The sequence below is a fragment of the Coptis chinensis genome, chromosome 5 (assembly GCF_015680905.1).
Source record: "Coptis chinensis isolate HL-2020 chromosome 5, ASM1568090v1, whole genome shotgun sequence".
NCBI classification, from domain to species: domain Eukaryota; kingdom Viridiplantae; phylum Streptophyta; class Magnoliopsida; order Ranunculales; family Ranunculaceae; genus Coptis; species Coptis chinensis.
The window spans coordinates 62,692,508-62,718,243 of NC_141460.1; the positions used below are offsets into that span (position 1 = coordinate 62,692,508).

The window sequence follows — 25,736 nt, forward strand, 5'->3', positions numbered from 1 at the left end:
ATTTCCTCTTCTGATCCTTTATGCTTGGATTCAAGTGCTATATATATATATATATAGCCCCGCTCTTAAGCGAATGTACTTAAACGGACTTTATCTAAAATCTAGGGTCCCTTGAAACCCAAAATCTCTCTCTTGATCTTTCTCTCTCTTATTCTCTCTCCCATCTCTTTCGTTATAACACTCCTCTCTCCTTCCTAGCACTCTTTCTCTTTATATCTCCTGTTTTTCTGTTTCTCTCCTTCTCATCTTATAGCAAGTCCTAAACAAAAAAAGAGAGGCACAACACAAGTTTTGTCGTTACTGAAATTCTTTAAACTGATTCTCTCTTTCTTTCATCACATTCGTTTTCCTAATTCAGCGTCACTGATTTAATATATTTGATTCAAGTAAATTGAATTTTCATTGCTTTATTTATCAAAATCAATGCATGTGTATATTGTTGTCTGAAAAATTGTTAGAACAATCAAGAAAACTCAGTAGAAACGTGAGTTTTTACTGAGTAAACTTTGGCTGTCCAGGGTGACATGGTCATGTGTGTAGTCGCGCCCAATTCATTTTCCATGTTTCGGTGTTACTTTATACTTATGTAGTCAAACCAAACAGTCAAAAAGGCAATGGGTAGAAAAAGAAACGAAAAAGAAAATGACTTCTTCTCTCTGCAGATCTACTACTGCTGCACTGGCGTGTGCAAGATCTGTTTCAAGAACCTTAGCAAAAAAACCCACAACTCCCAAATCAATTCCTTCACTATTCCCTTCTCCGAAAAGAACCACCCCTTTTTGCGCTTCTAGGTAAATCATTTATTATTATTTTTATTATTCTTCCGCCACGTCACAACTCAAAAAATGATTCTTGGTTATTGTTGTTGTTGTAAGGATTGTTGTGGCATTGGGATGCGTGGAATCTCTGATGCCACTTCATAGTGTTATTGCTTCTGCTCGGCTTAAGTCTAGCATTGCTCTTGATTCTACCTGTTGGAGTTGCCTTTCTCGAGGTATATATACATTTTTTTTTGTTCAAATTCGAACAGATTCTTTTAATCAAGCAGAGCCTACAAGGGTTCATATGCAATTTTCGTGTTTCTGACTTCTTTTTCGTTGTATAGGGCTTTTATTTATGTTTTGACAGAGCCTGCTGAATTGGATTTCTTTTTGACTGTGAGAAGACAAATTTACTCTTGGTCCTTTAAGCTCTTGAACTGCCAATGTAAATTTGGTCTAGTCAATAACTTTGTAGTCCACAGTTGGAACTATTTGTTTTATTTCTGTGCTGCTCAATTCTCTATAGTGTATGCCAATGTAATCACATGCTTTATCCTACATTGTTGTATGGATTGGAAGAGGGCTTTCCTATTATTTTTATGATCAAAGTTTATCCATATTGTGCAGAATATTATCAATTTACGATCAACGTCGTGCTTTTTATTTATTGCGAATGTGTTCACCAATTTTAGATTTGTAGGAACCAAACGTGTGCAATCACTTTTCCCTTGAATTTCGATGGATGTGGGTGTTCCACAGTCTATTTCTAATGTGTTGATATGCTATCAAATGTGTTTGCTTGTATTTGTATTTTGTTAGATGTCATTGAAATGCCATTTTCTTTGTCTATTAGGCGGCCTAACACCTTGCTTCACCCCTGACAGCATAGCTGTCAGTGGGACATAAGTGTGGTATATGACTGTTGATCTTCCTTTCTAGTTCGGCTCTGAAAAAATCTGGAGTAGGTAGTTAACCGTTCTGCCCAGGTTGCAAGATCACCACCCGCCGTACCTGTTCAACTCCAAGCACCTGGATCATCTTTTCCAATGATAGTCGACGGGCATAGGGGGGTAAATACAACACATGTTGCAAGATCTAATGTCTTGAACGAATTGCCATCAGGTCAGAACTGGAGGCCTGCTGGGCGAATGAGAGGAGCTCTATCTGGTCAGGCTTATTCTGCTGCTCTTAACCAGTATATGGTTCAGCCAACTCAATCGGTTCAAGCTACATCACCACCACCACATACAGCACTACCTTTTAGTGTTTCTCAGCAACTCCAGATACTCATTTCCAACAACATTAATTCCCATGGATCTTCACAGCAGGCTCAAACAAGGACTGGAGGTGCTGCAGCCGGACAGGGGCATCGTCCCTAGTTATCCTCTAACTGTAGTCCTTTGTATGGATGTGCAAATTTTTGTCAGCTGTAGATTGTAGGGTCAATTTAGTTAACAGCTTGTGAAGTTTTTGGATTTGGAGGTAGTGATTAGTCTAGTGATTGTAAGTGTTTTTTGGTAAAGCTGGGAAAAATGTTTATTCTGTATCCTGTGCTCTATCTACATGGAGCTTTGTTTCAATGATTTGCATGATTTCTAGAATAATAGCTTCTAAGTTTCATGTCTTAATTTTTCTGGTATTACAAACACCAATAGCTTCTTAGAATTTGAAAAGATGGTGCTTATACCTACAAGGAAGAAGTACAATGTTTCAGTTTGGAAGCCGAGTTTGATAATGGCTGCTCTATCCAAATTTCATTGTCTAGTATGTGAAATTTGCAATTCAGATGGAATTCAATATGTGAACCAAGCAAACCCATGCATTGGCTTAAGTAACTGGTTGATAATAGATATAAGAAGCATTCTTCCTAGCTGAAGTGATGAACAAATCTGCAATTCACTCGTCAACAACAGGTCAACAGTTCAGAGACTCGGACTTTTTTGAAAGGATTATTTAGGGATTGGTCCTACTTATTTAGGGGTATTTAGGAATAGGTCCTAAAATTATCGATTATTAGGCTTTAGTCCTATTTTTATCGATTGACCTTGAGTCAACTCAATTGACCGTGGTCAACCCATTTTATAAAATATAACTTTCGTTTTTAAAAATGGCCAAACTACCCTCCATATAAAACAAACAATCATTTTCAATCATTCAATCAAAATCTCACTTCTCATTTCTTTCTCTGATCTCAAAATGCCAATTTCCCCAATGCTGAAATCGTGAAAAAAAAAATTCATTTTCAATAAATGGCTTTCATGACAGTCCTCGAATCAGATCTACGAGCATTATCAGCCCACATCTATTAGAAAAGTTAAAGCCCACTTCCAATGACTTTCTACATACTTTGTAGTTAAGAAGATTGTAACCCCTTGCATTCTGTAATCCAATGACCAAGTAATAGATCAACCTCCTAACACCTTCAGTGACAAGATATATAGTACAACACGCTTTGTTCTGCCAATCGTCTACTACTTCTTTTGTGCAACAAGATCTTCAAGATATTAGAATATGTGTACTTAACTAACGCACAAGAGAATGGTCTCTAAAACAAAAATTTATGGCAATTTGGTTCCTGATTTGATGTTTCAATGTGATTGGTTGTTGTTTAAGTGTTGTTGGAGGTGTCGATTTGGTGCTGGTATGTCCAGATTGGGTTGTGGAAAATATGGGTAGAGAAGATGATCAATGGGGTCGGTTAGAACCCAGTTCAGATCTTGGTTAAGTGGGCCTTAACTTTTCTAATAGATGTGGGCTGAAGGCATGTGAGGTTAAAACTGTAAAGTTGAGTGTGATTGGACTTTCATGTATGCAAAAGCTTATTTCTCATGATACTGTTCAACCCACGGTTTTGAAGGAGATATGGAAGATAGATGATGTAAAGTTGAGTGTGACTGGAAGATAGATGGTTAAGGCTTCGAATTCTTCAATGGCAGTATATGGAAGCTTCAAATCTTTCAATTAGAGAGAATTAGTTTTTTAGGATTTAACCCCTCCTGTATTTGAGTTAATTAGGTTTTGGTCCTACTTTTCTTCCATTAAAGAGTTTGAAGTTCGTGAAATACCTTGGATCAATGTTTCTAATTTTGGCCATTGGATCAATGCTTTAGATTTTTGACACGTGTCTATTGTTTAATTTGGTGTTCCAACGGTCAAATATAAAGTCACATACCAAGCACACTGAAGGGTAATTTGGCCATTTTCATAAAAAAATGAAAATTATATTATTATAAAATGGGTTGACCATGGTCAACTGTGTTGACTCAAGGTCAATCGATAGAAGTAGGACTAAAGCCTAATAATCGATAATTTTAGGACCTATCCCTAAATACCCCTAAATAAGTAGAACCAATCCCTAAATAACCCTTTTTGAAACCATAATTGAAGTAGCCTGGACAAGATAGTTCATAGAAGCAACAAAGGCACAAAGCAATATGAGTATTAGGTAGCCGACAGTGCCAGACTATTATTTAAATTCATTAAGCATGTAACGTATAAAGCATAAAGTGGTTGAAATGTTTGTAGTAAATACATTGGATTACAAAAAATAAAGAAATGTTAACAGCAGTATGTGTACCAAAAAGCTATGGGGCATTTTCATTTTTGGTTTCTTTATAATATATAATTCATTTTCGTGTCTTCAAGTTTTGGGTAGTGAAGAGACTCAGTCTTGTTAGTACTTTGAGGAGCGGAAGTATTTTCTAGCTCACTAATCTAGTGCATGTCAAATGCCAACCACTGAGATTTTTGCGCTGATTAACATGGTTTACTCCATCAGAAGCATAGCTCTGAGAATTACTTCTGACAGGCCAAGCTGCCCAACTACTATATATAGCGCTCCATCCTATAATCTCGATGCATGTTGTTAGGGTCGGTTGCCTTGTTAACTTACTTGGCAATTCAATGACCAAGCTCGCTTGTGCTATGGGCTATGGGCACTCCCCTGTATGCATTTTATAGGTTCAAATTTATTTCAGTCCAAGTTATTGATAGTGCTGAGTGCATTACCTCATTCCTTATCTTTTTCAAAATAAAGTATCAGATTCACTCGGTCACTCAGATTTCATATTTCATATTTCATATCAGCATTGTCCATACATTACATATGCGGTAAATACTAGTTGTGAGACACAAACCTTCGACTCCAGTACTAAAGAGATGTTTAACTAGCTTTACATTGGAAATGTTGAGTTTTTCAATTATGTAACTTTTGAATCCCATCGAGTAAAATTTCTAGTTTACCCTCTTCTTCCAATTTCATTAGTTCAGCAGCTCCACCTATAAACCTTCCTTTTACAAACACTGCTGGAAATTGTTCTTTCCCCAACGCCTCTCTCGGTTGGTACATGTGGTGTGCAAACATTCGCTCATCAATCTTAACATGATGTAATTGTAATATTGAACGGACTTGCTCGCATTCGTAATAGATCGTCCTTCCCAAGTCCGAAGTTGTGTAAATAATAACAGTATTTTCGTCTTCACCACGAGGGAACTTCCTTGCGAATGGTTTGAGAATCTCTTCTACTTCTCTCCTTCTAGTTAGTTTGTCAGAAAGGGTAAGCGTCTTGAACTTTTTGGTAGGTGCTTTTTCATTTGATGAAATTGCTTGGCCACTACTTCTGAGGTTTGGGGACGGAGAAGGAACCTTCATGTAAACTGGAGTTCTCTCAAGAACGTGGCTGAAAATGTAAGAGTTAATTTGCAAGTGTAACAACATAGCTCAATTAAGAAATAAAAACATTAACATTCTACTCTTCATTCAATAAAGACAAATTTCATAGCTCGTGAGCCTACTTACCTCTCAACTGGAGTGCTCTTAAGCAGTGTTGGCTTCAAAGTGGAAACTGAAACGAAGTCCTTATTGGTTGTAATTGTTTTTCTCTCTTGATTTTCTTCCTCATACAGGCTGAAAGTAGAAGGATTAATTTGGCCAATTATTTGTAGCTAATATAAAAAAGCACATAGTTGCTTGTTAAGGTAAAATATATCAATGTTGTTATTCCATAATCATTTTAGAGAAAGTTTAAGTAATGAGAAGGCTTACTTCATGGAAAAAGTTGTACCGTTTGGTATGTGCATAATTGACACTAAAATACACAAGATCAGTTGAGCTAGCAGAATATTTCAAAAGCACTGCAGGCTCAAGTTCAAGGGTGCAATAACCAACTTCCAATGGTTCCAGACGGTAAAAGAAGACAGAAAATCATAACTAATGAGACAGACACTTCAGAAAAGGCGGGAGAGAATTTTGGGAGTGCTCTTGGGAAACCACCTATCATGCTGTTTTCAGGCAAAGAATCATAGAAAGGAAACGGATTTGGTGGCTTCTGAAGTTGTATTTCACCCTGGAGCATCTTCACCACACTGCTCATGTCGGGTCTATTTTGGTGCTTTAGTTGAGTACACCATAACGCAACTTTACATAATTTCTCTGCATTTGCTTTATCTTTTTCACCGATACCACATTCCTATAATAATTTGGTTTTTTTTTTGGGTAAAACCACTATATATATATATATATATATATCCTTTGCTACTTTTACGGTTGTAGGTTTCAGTTGGAGTGAAGATGGAAGAAGAGAAGTTAGTTTCTGACGAAAGAGATGGGAGAGAAAATAAAAGAGAGAGAGATTTTGGGTTTTGAGGGACCGTGGATTTTATTTCCTGAAATTTCAATATTTAGATAAAGTCCGTTTAAGTACATCCGCTTAAGAGCGGGGCTATATATATCAGTCCTTCTCTAAAAAGTAGCTACTTAAGTTAACTCTAAAATAAGTACGTAAGTAAAACTTCACCTACAAAATGAATTTAAACCTATTTTTTGTGTGGATATGATATACTCAATATTAAGATCATCTCTACAAAATTTCAGCTCATTTGGAAACATCTAACATTGGCAAAAAACGATTACAAAAATTCAACATTTCTGGACCGTTAGATTTCTTTCTAAAGATGACAACAATTTTTATCTATTGTTAGAGGTTTCCAAATGAGCTGGTTTTTGGGAATGATAATCATTATGGTGAGTTTTAACCAAAAATAATTGATTTCATTTTGTGAGGTGAAGTTTTTTATAACCACAAAAATATATATATATATATATATATATATATATATATATATATATATATATATATATATCTAAAAAATAAAAGTAGCTACTTAAGTTAACTTAAAATAAGTAATTACCTACAAAAATGAAATCAAACCTAATTTTTTGTGGTTATGAAGCACTCACCATAATGATTATCTTCCCAAAATTTCAAATTCATTTGGATATATATATATATATATATATATATATATATATATATATATATATATATATATATTGGGAGGGTCCGTTTACCATGGTTTATACCACGCCCCTTTACAAGATAAATTAAAAGCTAATATTTTGTGGATATGATCTTCTAACTATGGATAGATTTTCCACAAAAATTCGGCTCATTTGGAAATCTCTAACCTAATTAAAAATTATTGACAACTTTAAATTTTTTTTAACGGCCCCAATTTTTCAATTTTGCAATCATCTTTTGACATTGTCAAACATCATCAAATGAGCTGAAATTTTGTGGAGGTGATCTTCAAGGTTTGTTGGACATATCCACAAAAAATTAGGTTATAGTTCATCTTGTGGGTGAAGTTGTGGGCCATGGTATATTGATCCATATATATATATATATATATATATATTCCCCTCTTATTTTGATGATTTATCGTCGCGATGTTTCAATCTACGATCGCAATAGGATATAGTTGTCAGGCGCCTGCATAACTCAAGGTTGTTGACAGGTTTTGTGTATTTGATCATCTGACATTAGAGAACAAACAATATTTCTAGTTTATCACAATCCCAATGGTCAACTGATTATGTTCTTCCCTTTTGTCAATCTGCTTTCCATTGCTAAGTCTCAGACACTCAGCTACAGGTAATTAAACCATAAATACAAGAGTGGAATCCTTGAAGCCCATTTATCGAACTGAATCTTATCTCTTATATATGCTCTCTGCAACTTTCACTGAAGTACTGCCCGTAATCCTCATAAAGGGGTTTTTATTCTAGACTTGGTGACTCTGCTTTTACTGCTGTTTTGTGTATGTGTGTGCATTTGCTGCTGATGGTATCACGGACATTGGGATCTGGGCAACTGGGATTGGATTCTTAGCTCATTCTTATTGATCAAATCAAGAACTCTTTCAAATCCTAGCATCCACGTCTACGAGGACTTGGGATTCGATCTGTCCCATGTTCAGATTATCAATGCCTCAAAATTTCACATAAATTTTATTGGAAAATATTGCAAATGTCCTCGTGTGGGAGATCCTCAAACGAATAGGATACAATGCATACAACCCATGTTTTCCTCTAGCCATACATTGTTTAGACAAGTCGTGGTGTCACTAATCAAATATAACCAAGGTTGTTATTGTTTTTGTTGTTGTTTTTATTTTTTTTACCTCTTGTTTCTTCATGCGAAATTTGGTGTCTAAGGTTCAAAAAACCTAATAAGTTTTTGTGTTCTTTCCACTGTCAACTTCATTTATTGGAAACTTTTTGATGCCAAGTGAATTTGCAGCTTTTACCAAATGTTCTTTTTCCATTCCAACTTCGATTTTTCCCTGCAAATCAACATGTATTCAACAACGATCCCAGTGCTAATAACAATCACGTACAATTAAATACTGAGGGAGCTCTATCATAGAATAGGTGTGGTATTTGTGTACTAATTATAAGAGATTATGAAGGGACAGTGATCTGCGCATACGCACTAGCTGGCCGGAGCTGGAGGTCTCATCAGGAGCTCAAAGCTAATTTGGTTGGCATCAGATTGCTTGAGGGCTGTACACATTTCGAGGAATCTTGGCATTGTGCAAACATCAAAACTTGCAACACTTGTCGGCCACACGACAATCTTCTTTCTTCCATGCTTCTTCATCTTGTTTCTGGTCGTTTTCTCAAAGAAACCAAACCCTTTTAAAGCCGAACCCTTGTGTGTTTCATCCATCTTGATTCTCGTTGTTGTCCTCCTCTGCTGTCTCCAACGACGGCCACAATGTTACTTGATATTAACACTTTGCGGTGTAAAGAATTGATGTTTCTTCTCTGTTCGGTGTTAACTCAATGTCCTTACTCACGGTTCTTCGATTGTTTAGTTAGAGTAGGGATTCATTCCAGGCTAAAGTCTAGGACAACATTACAACTTTATTGTGCTCTTTAGGAAACTAGTGAGTAAGTTTTTTTATGCTAAGTTTTGATTTGTTCTAATTCCTAATGGACACTTATCATGCAATACACAAAAATGGATTGAAGTTGATATTTGACAAGATAAATCAAGAGAGAGAAAAGGTAGAGGCTTATGCTACTCATGCAAGGTCTCACTATATTTCTTCTAGAATCAGATTACTACAATTTCTAATCCATTTTGGATTCATTAACAAACCCCAAACGGATTAAGAATCGATCCCTAGCGAGATAAACACATCTCTAAGTCTATCTAACTAGCATGAGGAGTTGAACTAATATTTCATCTCTGAAATACCATCTTAACTCCTGGACTCATACAACATACTCCTGTCAATTAGAGGAACAAGAGGTCAAATATGACTCACATGAGCGGCTAGCCCAGGCATGAAAAGGGTGGTGCACACGAGTAATTCTAAACCTCCAGGCCTCAAGTTTGGCCAGACACTACCATTTTGGGGTAGGGTGCTACATGGGTCCTAAGTTCTAAGCAGTTAATCCTACTTCTAAGAAACATATACGAATCCTCACATGAGCATCATTAACCCTCCACCTTGGAGAGTTTTAGCTCATGATCCTTGGATTATTGAAAGATTACAAGTTTATCTATACTAATATAAAAAGGAAAGAAGAAGAAGAATAATACACCCTGATTTACCTAAAGGAATGTTGAAATTTTATTCAAGAACTAAAGAGTGTTCCACCATTAAAACTATTACAAACTTTCTTAACATAAAACTAAACTAAAGATAAAAGACAAGACAAGGAAATGCAAAGGAAAAAGGAGCTAATGCTAAAATCAGCCCCCCACCATACATATGAGAGCTTTCTCCCTTAATCCCACATGAAGAACCTGCCCCCCCCCATATTAACTTTCCTCCTATCCAAAAAACCTTTTGACACCTTGCATGGTTTACATTAATAGCACCTAAATCTATCTAACTCCATTAATGTCATGCAAGGTGTCCACTTTGTGCCAATTATTTGCACATTTGTCTTGACTTGTATGATGACTCATCAAATCTTGCAGGCCCGCATGGTGGGTCTACATGTTGTGTCCAGTGGTGGGCCGGTCTTTTGGCATTTTTACAACTTCCCGCCTTTGTGTAGAGTTCGTCGCACTGATCATCTGAGCAGCTCACTTGCCGAATGCAGAGTCCTGGTTCAAGAGATATGAGTTTCGAAAGCTTGTTGCTTCTGTGCATGTAATCCCGCTTCTGACTTGATTTTGTCCTGTTTAAGTCTTTAGACTTTAGTCCGAATTTATTGAGCTTCACATGGGCTGAATCGAAAAGCTTTATGTATACTCCCTATTCCGTGCTTAAATACTGGCTTTATCATCATTTTTACGTTGGTTGCGCAAACCTGCAAAAGTACGAAAATACGATTATTTCATGATTATTAAGCACAAAATTAACCGAAATGTTACGTCTCTATGAGGTTTTATAATACAATTTTGGGAGCTTATCACACCACCCACAAACATCACTTTGTTTGTCCTCAAGCAAAGAAAAGACATATATACAGATAAGTGGCAAAAAATGTGCAGTCCTAAGCTAATTCTCATTTCGCAAAGTGTGGTTGCATTGACCGTATGCAACAAGGCCTTAAACCACTAGGAATTCCCTAGTGGACGAGTTATAGCCTTGTGAGAGTTTTCCAGAGAAGATACTTACAAACTTCATCTATACTACAATGACTTAGTAACAAAAGCTCGTTTCCTAAATTAATCTCAGATATCTATACATCTCCTTAGCGGGGAACAAGGCTTAATTCCTTTGAAAGTCAAGTTAATATGCATACAATAATTAAAACATCTACATATGAACATGCATACAGTGAACTTTGCATTGAAATGTGCAAGCAGGGCCGTTTTCTAGATCCATTGGAGAGCGTCCCTAAATAGGTTCTCACAGGTATGTGTCGAGACACAAATTCGCTCTTAATTTTTCCACTCAGGTTTTGCTAACTCCAGTGTGCAGTGGCACACGTTTCCTCACATCTCAATGACAACAGAGGAGCCGAGGTCGATCGATCGCATCTACTACTTAATATCACACCATCCTACTCCTAATTGAGCTAGAAGTCTTTATTAGGTATTGTGAGGTTTAGGTGGTGGTGTAGAAGAAAATGGAAATGGAAAATAAAAAAATGACAACTATGAGATAATAAGGTCTTCAAGATATTTACACTAGAGAAATCCTTGTTATCTTTTCCTGCTTCTACATGAGTTTTCCTACTTTGCTCTTAAGTCTTTTTTTTTTTTTTTTTTTTTTAAGTGGAAATTTTATTGATAATAATACCGAGTTTTACAAATAATTAGGACAAGTGTGCAACAATCTGTGTCGCAAGTCCTTTATGAATGGCAAATCCTATTCTCATAAATACAAACTCGTTGGAACCAGCTGTCATTACGCCGCAAGTTGTTTTTTTAAGGCTTAAGAAACATGATTCTATGTTTCTTTCCTGAAGCAAATAACTGACTTTTCTATGGGACAAGTGTTTCTCTTTATTTATCTACATTTCTTTTATTTGGGTTAATAGATGGGTAAGGAATTTTTGGTAAAAGTGAAAGGTTTGATGAAAGGTTCAGTGGAATGACTAGCGATAGAATTTGTAACAGGTATGCATTTTTGGCTCTGTCGATCCAAAGACGGCCTAAATTCTAGCCTAGGGTTCGGATGGTGATCAAGTAAGTAGACACATAATTTTCTCTACTCGGAACAACTACTCCTCCGTGTCATTACTCACATATCACACATATCGAGGCATTTTGGTTAGATTCTCACAAGATTGATAAATTAAGTAGACTAACCGTGGGTTCCATAAACTTACTGCTATGTACAATCGATGATACTAGTGCATGAATACTCATGAAAAGATGTAAAAACTATTGCGTACGTATTAACTTAAGTTTCTTAAAAATTAATCCTAATTCGAATACTAATGTGGGATTTCTAGACAATTTTCATCATTGAAAAGGAAACAAGACTTTGTCACTAAGTACATTCACTAACAAGAAAATAGAAACTATATATAGCCTACAAGTTGCCTAATTTTTGCTACAGGTTTAAAGCACCCCCAAATTGAATGATGCTTAGTCCTTGAAGTATCAATAGATAAAGAAAGAAAGTACCTGAGAACCATGAGCAAAATTAGGGCTGGATTGCTCGAACAGAAAGTTATTTAACATAATATATTATACATAAATAAACAAAGAAAAACAATGGCACACGAAACATAACTATTTACAATTAGATATATGTACAATGCCCTACTCAAATTTACCATCCAGTAGGTCCTAATGTTCTAGCGTCTTCGTGAGTGAAATACATTTCCTTAGCATCACACCAAAAGATAATGGTTTGCTAAATGGTGCCCCATTTTTGTTCTCCGGATTCGTTCAAATGTGCCAACATTTTTTCATCGTTTGGGTAACAACGAACATGCCTCAGGTACCATACAAGACGTCGCCATTGCCTAAACCTTAATGAACGAATTATTTTGCTTACCGGGCACATAAAATCTACCTTGACCCAGTCATGAAAAGTAGCTGAAAACTGTGGGAAATGTGTCCTCATAATTCGGCAAGTGGTTACAGGTAAAAGTAGATACTGATGCCGAATAGTGCAAGCTTTTTTTAGATTGGAGATAACACATTTTAAGATATCAAAGAATGTATGACCTTGAGCAAGCACATTGAATACTACACAGGCAACATCATTGGCAGTAGAAAAATTCCAATTTCCCATGATGTTTAGAAAGAAAAACAATATCACATTCCCCACGTTCATGGTCATGCTTGCTAAGGGAATGGTGATGTCTGGCCATCTACTAAGTGCAGCTCCTTCTTCTTTAATTTCAAGACCATCTCCGTAGGTTGTGCGAAAAGCAGGCCATGAGAAGGAATGCGTAAAGTTGTGGAAGATGTATGGCCATGTTGCTGTCGGCTCGTGATAAGGAAGATCTAATGTTAGGGCAAGCGTTGGCTCAGAAAAGATATGGTGTGTGCCACCAACTTGAATTATGAACCCGTTTAAAAAGAAGTCGTGGGCATGATTGAATGCTGGTGTTTCTCCCATATTGGCATAAAAGTATGCAACCAAACTTGGATAATAAGTTTGGTTAGGGCGAAGAACAAGGGAAGACCACCCGATATTAGTGATGTAATCACGAAAATGAAGGCCATAAGCATTGGAATCCATCATAGCCTGGAATGATTGCTCAGGAATGATGAGGAATGATTTTCAGAGATGCCATGCTTGAGAAAGATGAGCTTTGATGGAGTAGAGTGAGGGGTAAGACAAAGATTCCTAGCAGACTATCAATTAGTGTGAGGACACGTCCAAAATAAAGTAGCCACGTTGCATAAAGCAACGTGAGAGTCCTATCAGAAGGAAATCAAGTATGTCTCCCACGCCTGATGGACAAGGATATGTATGAAGAAAAGTGTCCAATAAAGTCTGACTGGATGGATGACAGAGTATGGAAGAAGATAGACCCCTCTTGTAATCAAATTTAAAATAACAGGTTCAAATTTGATTATTGGATATTAATAACAACTTGAATTATGATAATCCTAGTAGGCCTTCTTTACAAAAGAAGACACAAAGATAACAACAATTTTTAATTATTAGAGCACACGACGAAAACTTAATTAATAATTTTTTTTATATATTTATTTAATATATATATATATATTTTTAAGCTAGGAAGAAAATCATAGATCACGATGATGATGATGATGGTGATGGGGATGCATATCGTGCACAACACTGTTTAGTTCATCAATTTGTTGGCCGAGTTGAAGTTGAATGGCCCCCTGGTTAGCAGAGAGCGTAGTTTGATTCTCCATTAGGAGAGCGTGATTTTCCAAGGACTGAGAGTGATTTTCCAAGATTGCCTCCTGTTCAATAGTGTACATTGCTTGACGTTCCTGGAAATCCAGAAGACTTTTGATGATGATTTCTTGGCGTGCGTGTAGTTCCCGCATGCCTTGATGAAGAAAATGAATGCCTTCCATAGGATTAAAAATGTTTTGCATGACATTTTCATCAAAGAAATGTTCAGATATTGAACTTTGGTCTTCTTGTTCATCTCTTAGAGTATGTGGAGTCCAAAAACCAGCGGCGCAGTCTGTGTGAATTACAGTAAGGCCTGCTTTTTGAAGAGGTGTTTCGGGATAAATAGCTGGATAACCCCAACACAACATAATTTTTATGACTAGAGTAGGCAGAGGTGCTAACCATTTCTTAGGTCTGGTGATCGCTTTTCAGAGATATTGGATTATGCAAAAGTCATCCATTTGATTCTGCATAATCCAAAGTAGGTGGAGTTGAGGTTTTGTCACTTCAGATGTTTGTGCTGTACCGACCACATTGTGTCCTAACCAGTGGAGCACAGCTCGTTGATTTAGTTTCAAAGAGCGTTGAATAACAACGTGATGTCTGTTTCCGACTTCGCCACAAGAGACAGTGGCTTGTAGTAGTTGTTTGACGGTATCAAAGGGTGACTCTGGAATATGGAACTCCAGGTTATTCATTGGAATTTGAAGTATGTCGGAGATAATTTCCCTAGTCAATTCAAATCGTTGTCCATGGGCATGGAAACAGAATTTACCATGTGCAGGTCCGCTAAATTGGTAGAACATCAAAACCAACTCTCTAGAATAAGCAGCTTTCGAATGATATAGAAGAGGCATCCATCCTCGACGTACAATTTCTGTGTCAAAATATGGAGAAAACAGACCGTCATAAAAAAAAATCAAATAATTTTTCTCAAGCACTATCTTTCTTGGTTGATCCATTTGAAAGTATAAGTGAGGGAAAGATAGTGAAGAATGTGTGAAATGAAGATGGCTAAAATGAAGAGATTTATAGCCAATATATGAGCCTGTACGAATCAGGATGCCAAGTGCAGTTAGATTCAGAATTAATACGTGAAAACACAAGTGAACCATGTGTTGTTGTTACACATAATTATGTAACAGCAACTATGGGTATCCATAGTAGGTCTTTTCATGTCAGATTCCCAAAACAATTAATGAATTGTTCAATGTTAGAAAATACAGAGGAAGGTTTCACATGACAGCTAGACCAACACATATTTTCTATCATGATTTGTTCTATAGGGTATTGAAAATATCATCCCTAAAACTGTTACTGAGGTATGGAAAGAGATAGAACGTACGGAGGTGAAGTAGCCCCAGTATAGTTAGACCTACAGGGAAATTCTGAATTGATGTAGCAACCCTCAATAATGACAGATGGATAGAATGATCGAGCTGCGTGCGCGACAAGTTTTAGGTGTACCGTGTAGCGTGCACGATCTTCTATGAACACAATTAGTTGAGATTTATTTATTTTTGTGAGTTATTGATTTTGTTTATTTGTTATGGTTTTGATAATTTTTTTTATGTTTATGACAAGGTAAAAATACAACTAATACATACAAATATTAAATAGGGTACTTCTCCATTTAATACGTAAACCGTACAAATGTTTGAGAATTATTTAACACACCACACTAATATACAAAGCGACAAAGGGAAAGAGAGATGTAGGTTAGATAGATCTAAATATTCTGGAGGATGTTATGCATGATTAACAGTAGGGCAACGATAAATATTGTTATCAGGATGACTTTGGATGCCCCGTCACGTTGCTCCTTTTCGAATTTCTCGATCAGATCCATTATGTTGAAGAAGATGAGAATTTGTGAAGATTAAGTTAGGGAGAGTGAGATAATGGGATGAGTGAAGTTTGATGAGGAGTGTCGGATTTTATAGGCGAAAATCTGACTGTTTGTGTATATCGGGCCGTTGGGATATATGACCGTTTGGATATATGACCGTTGGGCCTAGTGAATAAATCCGATAGAGTTACTATTTGAATCAGTCCAATGGTCCTAAAAATTAGGCCCAATGCATAAAGGAACAAACTAATATATTTATAAGAGGAAGACAATAATCTCATAACATAAATAATTTCTCATTTAATCCATCTGGAGATACAAAATTATGAGAAATTAATTGATAAACGTAAAAATAATAGTTTTACCTACGAAATAAAGCGATTAAACTTACAAACGCAAGTAAAACTAAAACTATTTACCGTGTCTATATTTATCAAAGTTTCTACTCTTAATTCTATCGAAATATAGTGGAGTAACAAATTCGTTCCACTCCTAGTTCTCTAGCATAGAATTGTTTTCTAATCTAATTAGTCGTTTTTAAGTCTAATGAGAGTTTTACGAGGGGGAATTATACTACGATGCAATATGAAATTGATTATTTGAATTTAAACTACGAATGCTATGGAAATATGATTGTTTTTGAATCTAGATAAAGAATTAGAGGGGAATTGAATCCACCTCGAATCCAACTTAATCACCTAGAATAGACTGTTGTAATCCAATTCTTACGTTCTTACGGTAAGAATTGCTCGTTCTAATCCCTAATTAACATGGCATTTCTACCAATTATAACTAGCATGTGAGGTCGCCCACCCATTCTCATGGCTAAAACCGACCTTCTAGAATGGAATAGACTCTACAACGCTTCTACACTATACAACTAAGTTTTCATCAAGGCTTCATCAACCCCTCTAATGGAGGTTTTAGCCTTGATTAATCAAACCATCATTTCCCATTGAAATTGAATACAACATATTACAAAGATTCTAACTTTATGAAATTTAACTAAACAATAATCGAAATCTAATTAATAACTAAGAATTGAATGATAACAAGAATTGAAATTAGATCTAATAAATTGTAAATGACAAAAATCGAAATTGACAAGAATAACTATTTTATTTATCTAATCAATAAAGAACAATGATTTAAAGTTTTAATCTAAAACAGGGAATGAAATTCTAAAACTGAGATCTAAAACTAATTAATGGAGGCTACTAATCTAATTTCTAATCTAGGTCTAACTATCTACCATTAACAAAGAGTGAAGCTTTAATTTTTATACATTCAGATCCAAAAATCGTGCATGGGATTGGAGCCATATTTTGGGTCAGAGAATCAGGCCCAAAACCCAATTCTTTCAGTCCAAAAAGGCCTCTTCAGCTGCAGTTGGCTTCAAAGACTTTTCGTCCACTTTTGTTCCTCTGATTGGGTCAAGGCTTAGACCATTCAAAATCTCTTTCCGAGCCGGTCGTTTTGACATAAGGTAGGCCCCATTCCGAGGTCTGAGTCCAAAGATACGGCCTTCGAAAGTTCTGCTGACTTGTGTACTGTTTATGCCCGCGTCGACTTTTCAGCTTTTGACCGGGCTTTAGAAAGGCTTTATCTTCTTGAATCTTGGCCTTTAATCACGGAACTTCTTAGTAACCGACCTTTGCTCCTTTATCTCGCTAAAGTGGCACATTTCTGCACATAATGGACTTTGAAGCCTGAAATGCATAAAAACACGTGATCAGTGTTAACTCTTAATTATTACTTACATAATTGGTCTAAAAGTATGATTATTAAGGGGTTAAAACTACAGTTTTGGGCTCTTATCAAACCACCCCCAAACAGCATTTTGCTTGTCCTCAAGCAAAGATGAGAAATTAGAATAAGTGACCAAAAATGGAGTTCTATCTACTCTCGTTTCGCTGAGTGCGATTGCATTGACCATATGCAACAGTAGGCGCTTAAACCACTAGGAATTCCCTAGTGGGCCGAGTTATAGTCTCGTGAGAGTTTTCAAAGTGAAGGTACTCACAAACTTCATCTATACTATAACGACTAAGAAATAAAACTATTGTTTCCTTATTCATGCTCTAAATTAACTATACCTCTCACTAGCAATGCATATAGAGTAATCAAGTCGAAACCTAAGCTAATATATGCATAATAATCAATCATCTACTTAATAAACATATATACAATGAGTAATGCTATGAAATGCGATGCCAGTCCGTTTAAAACTTTGGAATAACGCCTTAAGTAGGTTCTCACATAAAAGTCAAGACAAAAAAAATCACTCTGATTTTTCCACTCAAGTTTTGCTACTCCAATTAATGCAGTGGGCATACTTTACCTTACAATCTCAATGACACACAAGGAAGCCGAAGTTGATCAAACACATCTGCCACTTACTATCCCACTAACCTATTCCTAATTGAGCTAGAGGTCTTTATTAGGTGTTGGGGGGATAGGAGATGGTTTAAGAAGGAAGGAAATGGATATTCAAAAGGGACAAGTCCTAGATAATAGAGTCTTCATATTATGCAACTAGAGAAAACCTTGTTATTTACTTTTGCTTCTACACTTTGTTTCCATCCTTAGCCATATTTTTTTTTTTTTTTCTTTGGCTTTTGACTCCTTTTATTCTATTTTTTTTTTGGAGTTTTTATTTTATTTCTATTTTTATTTATCTTTTCTTTGGATGGAAACTTCTTTTCTTTATTTTCTCAAGCAATTAACTAACTTTTTTGGTTACCACAGTTTTTCTCTTCTTCTTTCTTCCTTATTCTATTCTCGGACTTATCTAAATTGGGTAGGTTGATTTTTTTTTTTTTTTTTTTTTTTATTTTGTTTTGTAACAGGGTAAAGGATTTCTGGTTTATGAAAGGGCTAATAAAAGGCTCGATTAGCTTAACTAGCGGAAAATATACTTAGGTCGAATTTCTAGCTATATTGATCCAAAAGGGCCTAAATTCTCTCTTAGGACATGGTATAGTGGTCAAGCAAGTGGACGTGTGATTTCTCTATTCGGAATATACTTCTCCCTTGTGTCATTTCTCAAATGTTTCACTTATATAAGGCTTTAGGCTATATTCTCACAGGATTTGTAGAATAAGTACTCTAGCCTAGATTTGAAAACTTCTTGCCAAACAATCATAGATACTCATGTAATATATTTATAGATAGATGCAAAGATTATTACCTACATATTAACCTAAGTTTCTAAAAACTATTCTAATGCAAAAGCTACGTGAGACTTCTAGATTATTAAGAGCATAGAGAAAGAAACAATACCAATATTCCTAAGTGTATAGCATAAACTTTTTATTTTTTTTTTTTAAGACAAATAATACGTAATATACAACCTAATATGTGCTTAACATTTACATCGTGTTTCTATACCACCCCCAAACAATTTGGGAGAAGGGGGTTCATGAAACAATTCAATAGCACAATTAAATTATGTAACTAACTAATTTTTATAATTTTTAACATTTTATAAATAAAAGTGCATAATTTACATCCTAAAAGTGTCTAATTTTTGCAAATGTTTCTATCCCACCCCCAAACAATCGAACGCTTTGTCCTCAAAGTGTAAAGAGATAAGGAAATAATTTACCATAGAAACGTGGCAAAAATTGGCAGTACCTGTAACAGAAATATTGTAAAGATGATATGATAATATGAAGCACAATTAAACTGTTACGTACTAACTAACACAAACTCTACTGGAGTAAACATTATAGGCTTAGGGTGGCAACATGATTTGAAATGAATACCAAAATACGCCACCCCCAAACAAAATTGGAAAACTCTTTTTAAGTTTGAAAATTTTGTTTGGCCTATACTCTAGAAAGTTAGTATTGTACGAAAACTTGGGTCTTTTAAAGTCGATTCCTAGACTTATCTAAACATATGTATGAATATGCAGTTTATCATATATCAACAACCTAAATAGTTGTGGATCGTTCCATAAATAAATATCACAAAAACATATCCAAACACAATCAAGCACCAAGATTTCCCTACGACGCAGACTAGTGGAATGAAAGCGAAGTCGGATAGACCTATAACATAACCGAAAGCATGCACCTTATGTTTCATCTTTGAACGAGACGGTGTCCTAGTGAATAAGTGTGGAAAAGTGAATGGTTGTGGAAAATATGGTGGATTGGGATAAGTTTTAGAGGAAAGCATGAAAAAATGAGGATGTGGGTTTAGCACAAAACTCATTCATGGTGTAGTTAGGGGACCTGCCTCAAAGTCTGAAAATGAAGGTGTCAAGTGGTTTATCCTTGGGAAGTATTTGTTTACTAGGTGGATTTAAAAAATCATGAAGCACAGGGGAGAAACTAAAGGATCGAAAGTGCAAACTTCGAGGTTCCTTTGAAAAGGTGGAGGGTGGGGAATATTGGTGATGGAAGGTGAATGATTCTCAGCTAGAGCTCTCAAGTCCATATCATCGAAAATCTTGATATATGCAAGACATTCCTCAATAGGTGGGTCAAAAGGATCAATGGGATAGAGATTGAAAAATTCATCTTCCGTCATAGCATCAAGGGATGAATGGTTGTTGGCAAGGGGACTCGCTGGTGGTAAAGAAGCGGTGCAAAAGAGTTGTAGAATTCTTCTTCAATTTAAGCCTACTACCGGGGAGTCATTGTTAAAGTCGAAATTTCGAAGGAAAGGAATTTGTTAATCTGTTTCTCCGAAACATGTTTTTGAAGTAATCTTGAGCTAAGCTCTCGATCATGCTAACCTCGCCATTTGTAGAGGAATCGGGATACTGTGTCCTCATTTTGAAAACATTTACCTCAACAGAAAGATGGCCAAAGGACAAGGACATCGAACCATTGCGGCAATTTATAAGCGCATTGGCAGTAGCCAAGAAGGGACGCCCTAAAATTATAGGTACAGAGTCGTTAGTGACTTACTTCGTCGAGGATATAACGGTCGGTTTGGGTAGTAAAAATTTTGGACTTTAACCAGCACGTTTTCAACCACACCGTTAGGGTACTTAATAGACCGATCAGCTAATTGCAATGTCATTTTAGTAGGTTGCATCTCCTCTAGACTTATTTGTTTATACAAATAAAACGGGAGTAAGTTAACACTAGCCCCCAGTTCTAGTAGCGCGGTCGTTGTGTGAGAATCTCCTAAGGTGCATTGTACAGTAGGACGACCAGGGTCCTTGTACTTAACAATTCCATTATTTTCGGATAAAGTTAGGAACTATTCAGTTAGAAAGGCATCTTTAGGTATGTTGGTCTTACACCTAGTAGTGCACAACTCCTTAAGAAACTTAGCGTGGTTAGGTAGCTTTTTTATAGCTTCGAGAAAAGGAAGGTTTATCGTTAGATTTTTGAAAACGTTCCTAATCTCCTCAAAGTTAGTATCCCTGGTTAGCATGGCTAATTTCTGAGGGAACGGTGGTTTAACTCTATATTTAGCGTATGGCTCGACTTGATGTGTAACCTTGGCTTTCTGTTTCTTAGGTTGTGGTTTAACTGGTACCTCTACAGTGGTAGGTTCTTCAGTTTCTATTTCGGTATCTAGTTCGATATCCGGTGTAGGGAGTACTGATGGGGTAACTATAGGCATAGTTACTTTGTTATCAACCACTCTTCCAGAACGGAGAGTGGTGATGGCATTTAGCTCACCTACGGTTGTAGTTTCCGTACTAGTATTACCGTTTACCTCAAAGGCTGTGTTTGTTCTAGGGTTGGGTATCGCTTGGCCTAGAAACACGCCTTTTGGTTGGGCTTTCTCTTGGGCTAACTATTGGTTTAAATTATTAACGGATTGTAGAATGTGTTGGTTAGATTGAGCCATGGTTTGGAAAAGTTGTTGGCTCACTTGTATGAAGGTGTCAAGACGATCCGGTTGTGTGGGTGTAGTAGTCACGGGTGGTGTGACTGGAACTATCTCGCGTTGATTATTTATGGGCGGATTGTGATAGTTATTATTTACCGGAACGATACCTCTATTAGCATTATAATTATTATAACTACATTGACCTTGTGCTTGACTTTGTCGAGGTTGCGCTTGGTTGTTATAATTATTATAATTACCCCGATCCCTGCCCTTATTGTGGTGGAGCTTGGTTATAACCGTGGCGTTGGCCTAACATATTGATTATTGTACCACAGTAGGTGTGACTTGTTGGTTATTTCTCCAACCGAAGTTGGGATTTTGTCTCCAAGGGCGTAGGTTCACTATTAATGGAACAAGAATGTTCATAGGCTATAGGGCCGGTGGGAGTCGGGATGCTTTCGGGGACTCCAACATAAACTACATGGATTTGAATTTACATTCATGACGGGATAGGCTTTTGTTGTACGTAAATGGCCTCTACCTTTTTGTGAGGGATTCAATTAGAGTTTTAAGCTCGGGATCTGATTTAACCTCAAACATACCTTGGTAGCCTTAAATCTGTTGAAGAAGAACTAGCGAGGCGGGAGTAATCGTCACTACTGATTATTATTACGCTTTAGTCCGATCTTCCAAAAATTTATATGCCTCCGGCTCCTTTACTTAGGAAACTACCCCCATTCATTATGTCTAGGACTTCTTTATGGTGGTGTAGAAGTCCTTTGAAAAAGGCACGAACTAACGTGTCTTTTGCTAGGTGATGGTGTGGACACTCTATAAGGAGATCGGTGAAAACGATTCCAAGCCTCTCAAAAATGATTCATGAGGATTACGTGAAAAGAAGTGAATCTTGGAAAGCATTTCATCCCTCTTTAAGGGTGGGTAAAAATGTTCCATAAACAAATTTGAACAAGTTTGGCCCACGAGTCCACAGAATTAGGCGCTTTGGGCGGTTAACCAAGACAATCCTTATCGGCTAAGGTGAAAGGGAATACCCTCAATTTAATTTGTTACGCACCAACCGTAGGATGGTGGAATGTTGTAAGGACTTGTTCAATCCTACGCGATGCTGATAAGGTTTTTCATGGTCTAAACCATGAAAAACGGGTAACAAATTAAAAATATTTGGGGGATCGCGAAAATCCCCAATCGGGTCTGCTAGAACGATGCAAGATTTAGGGCTATCGCTTCGAGGCTTTATAAAAGTCGAGAGAGGAGTCTCTCTTTCTTCAGCCATAATATCAGGTGGTGTGTGTGAAATAGTAGCTAGAGGTGTAGTGGGTGGGAAACTAGATAAACTTGTTTGTTGACGTAGCCGTGTAATTATGTTAGTTGTTTTTCTTCGACCAGACCTTAATCTAATGCAAGACTAAGTCGAACTTAACTAAACATGCAACACTCCAAACAATTCTGATATACTAGTAGAAACCTCTAACTGGAGATGCGAGGTGTAGAAGAAAGGAATACTTGATTGCGTCCTTGCTTCGCTTATGAATAGCGTCTTGTTTACGCATGTTCAGTGTATATAACAAGTTAAAACACTGAAAAACTTGAAAAATCGAAGTTCGAAACAAACCTGTGGAAATCCGACAAATTTCAGCTTAGTTTAGCAGGTCGCGCTTTGAAGCTTGGCGGCGCTCCGTGTTCTAGTAACTTAGCGCGGGTCGCGCTCTATGTTCCAGTAACTTAGCGTGGGTCGCGCTCTGATAGGGCGCGGTCGCGCTCCATGTTCTAGTAACTTAGCTGGTCGTCGCCTCGATAGAAGCGTGGTCGCTCCCGTATATTTTTACGAACTTTTCAATGCTGAAACGGACAACCACAGTATGAATCAAACAAGGGTGGGTGGGTTTAATGGGACTTAAAAATGACTAATTCTACTATGAAAACAATGCTAAAGTGCAACTAAGATGGCAGCGGCGCTATTTGATAAACGTAAAAATAATAGTTTTACCTACGAAATAAAGCGATTAAACTTACAAACGCAAGTAAAACTAAAACTATTTACCGTGTTTATATTTATCAAAGTTTCTACTCTCAATTCTATCGAAATACAGTGGAGTAACAAATTCGTTCCACTCCTAGTTCTCTAGCATAGAATTGTTTTCTAATCTAATTAGTCGTTTTTAAGTCTAATGAGAGTTTTACGAGGGGGAATTATACTACGATGCAATATGAAATTGATTATTTGAATTTAAACTACGAATGCTATAGAAATATGATTGTTTTTGAATCTAGATAAAGAATTAGAGGGGAATTGAATCCACCTCGAATCCAACTTAATCACCTAGAATAGACTGTTGTAATCCAATTCTTACGTTATTACGGTAAGAATTGCTCGTTCTAATCCCTAATTAACATGGCATTTCTACCAATTATAACTAGCATATGAGGTCGTCCACCCATTCTCATGGCGAAACACGACCTTCTAGAATGGAATAGACTCTACAACGCTTCTACACTATACAACTAAGTTTTCATCAAGGCTTCATCAACCCCTCTAATGGAGGTTTTAGCCTTAATTCATCAAACCATCATTTCACATTGAAATTGAATACAACATATTACAAAGATTCTAACTTTATGAAATTTAACTAAACAATAATCGAAATCTAATTAATAACTAAGAATTGAATGATAACAAGAATTGAAATTAGATCTAATAAATTGTAAATGACAAAAATCGAAATTGACAAGAATAACTATTTTATTTATCTAATCAATAAAGAACAATGATTTAAAGTATAAATCTAAAACAGGGAATGAAATTCTAAAACTGAGATATAAAACTAATTAATGGAGGCTACTAATCTAATTTCTAATCTAGGTCTAACTATCTACCATTAACAAAGAGTGAAGCTTTGGTTTTTATACATTCAGATCCAAAAATCGTGCATGGGCTTGGAGCCATGTTTTGGGCCAGAGAATCAGGCCCAAAACCCAATTCTTTCAGTCCAAAAAGGCCTCTTCAGCTGCAGTTGGCTTCAACAGACTTTTCGTCCACTTCTGATCCTCTGATTGGGTCAAAACTTGGACCATTGGAAATCTCTTTCCGAGCCGGTCATTTTGACATAAGGTAGGCCCCATTCCGAGGTCTGAGTCCAAAGATACGCCTTCGAAGTTCTCACTTGTGTCTTGTTTTACGCCCGCCGTCGACTTTTCAGCTTTTGATTGGGCTTTAGAAAGGCTTTATCTTCTTGAATCTTGGCCTTTAATCACGGAACTCTTTAGTAACCGACCTTTGCTCCTTTATCTCACTAAAGTGGCACATTTCTGCACATAATGGACTTTGAAGCCTGAAATGCATAAAAACACGTAATCAGTGTTAACTCTTAATTATTACTCACATAATTGGTCTAAAAGTATAATTATTAAGGGGTTAAAACTACAGTTTTGGGCTCTTATCATTAATCAATATACCGTTTTACATTACTAGAAAAATAAAAATGCAATACATAAGGTAAACAAATGACAGAGTCATTTTCAAACTGAAAGAACATCAAGTTGTTACTGTGGATCTTCAAGGTTTGCTGAAAATGAACTAGGGTTCCGACAATGACGGCCACTGCGAGGTCCTAAGTTAGCTAACTGGTCCTGTATGTTGCCTAAAGACTGAACCAGTTGGTCCTAAAACTGCTGTTGATTAGCCATCACCATGCGCTGGAAACGGCCCTGACGATTACGCATCTCTTGCAGAAATTCAACCATGGAAGTTTGCATCTGTTGCTGAAAATCAACCATGGAATTTTCCATGGTCACCTGCCGAGTAAACATGTTATGCATGCTAGTGTTCATTGTTCTCAAAGCTTCCATGGGATTACTGATTCTACGCATGGTATCCTCATTAAAACAATTAGGATGGGAAGGATGAGGAGGAGGCACATTATCATGCTCAGCATTATCTCTTGTTATAGGTTCCCGGTGATCCATGACATAAGTCTCGAAAATCCCAAAAATTTCGAAGGACCTTGTTTGGATTAATAGAGTAGTAGACTGGAACCCTAAATTAATCATAATCTGTGTAACAAGTACAACAAGAGGGGCTGACTTGTCGGATACATTAGTAAGGAAATGGACCATACAGAATGTGTCTTTCTTCTCTTGGAGGATCCACAACAAATGCAAGAACGTCTTGTTGACGTCGAGAATGTTAGTACACGCATCTCGAGCCATCATTATAT

The 25,736-nt window shown here is 36.7% G+C and overlaps 2 protein-coding genes across 3 annotated transcripts; one reads left to right on the top strand and one right to left on the bottom strand.

Annotated features, from left to right (window-relative positions):
- The first annotated feature begins 548 nt into the window (after positions 1–548).
- On the top strand, positions 549–2,389 carry LOC147498271 (uncharacterized). The gene is made up of 3 exons (XM_086560325.1): positions 549–791; positions 876–994; positions 1,884–2,389. Exons 1-3 carry the CDS (start codon positions 643–645, stop codon positions 2,138–2,140), a joined length of 525 nt encoding a protein of 174 aa, XP_086416451.1. The 5' UTR covers positions 549–642; the 3' UTR covers positions 2,141–2,389.
- A 2,393-nt stretch (positions 2,390–4,782) lies between these two features.
- Positions 4,783–6,270, bottom strand: LOC147498272 (uncharacterized). Of its 2 annotated transcripts, XM_086559035.1 has the most exons (4): positions 5,985–6,110; positions 5,806–5,894; positions 5,560–5,667; positions 4,783–5,440 (listed from the first exon to the last, which is right to left on the bottom strand). In XM_086559035.1, exons 2-4 carry the CDS (start codon positions 5,838–5,840, stop codon positions 4,957–4,959), a joined length of 627 nt encoding a protein of 208 aa, XP_086415161.1. In that variant the 5' UTR covers positions 5,841–5,894; positions 5,985–6,110; the 3' UTR covers positions 4,783–4,956. The 2 variants fall into 2 exon arrangements, with proteins under 2 accessions (XP_086415161.1, XP_086415160.1); XM_086559034.1 differs by lacking the exon at positions 5,806–5,894 and having other exon boundaries at positions 5,985–6,270.
- Between the last annotated feature and the right edge of the window lie 19,466 nt (positions 6,271–25,736).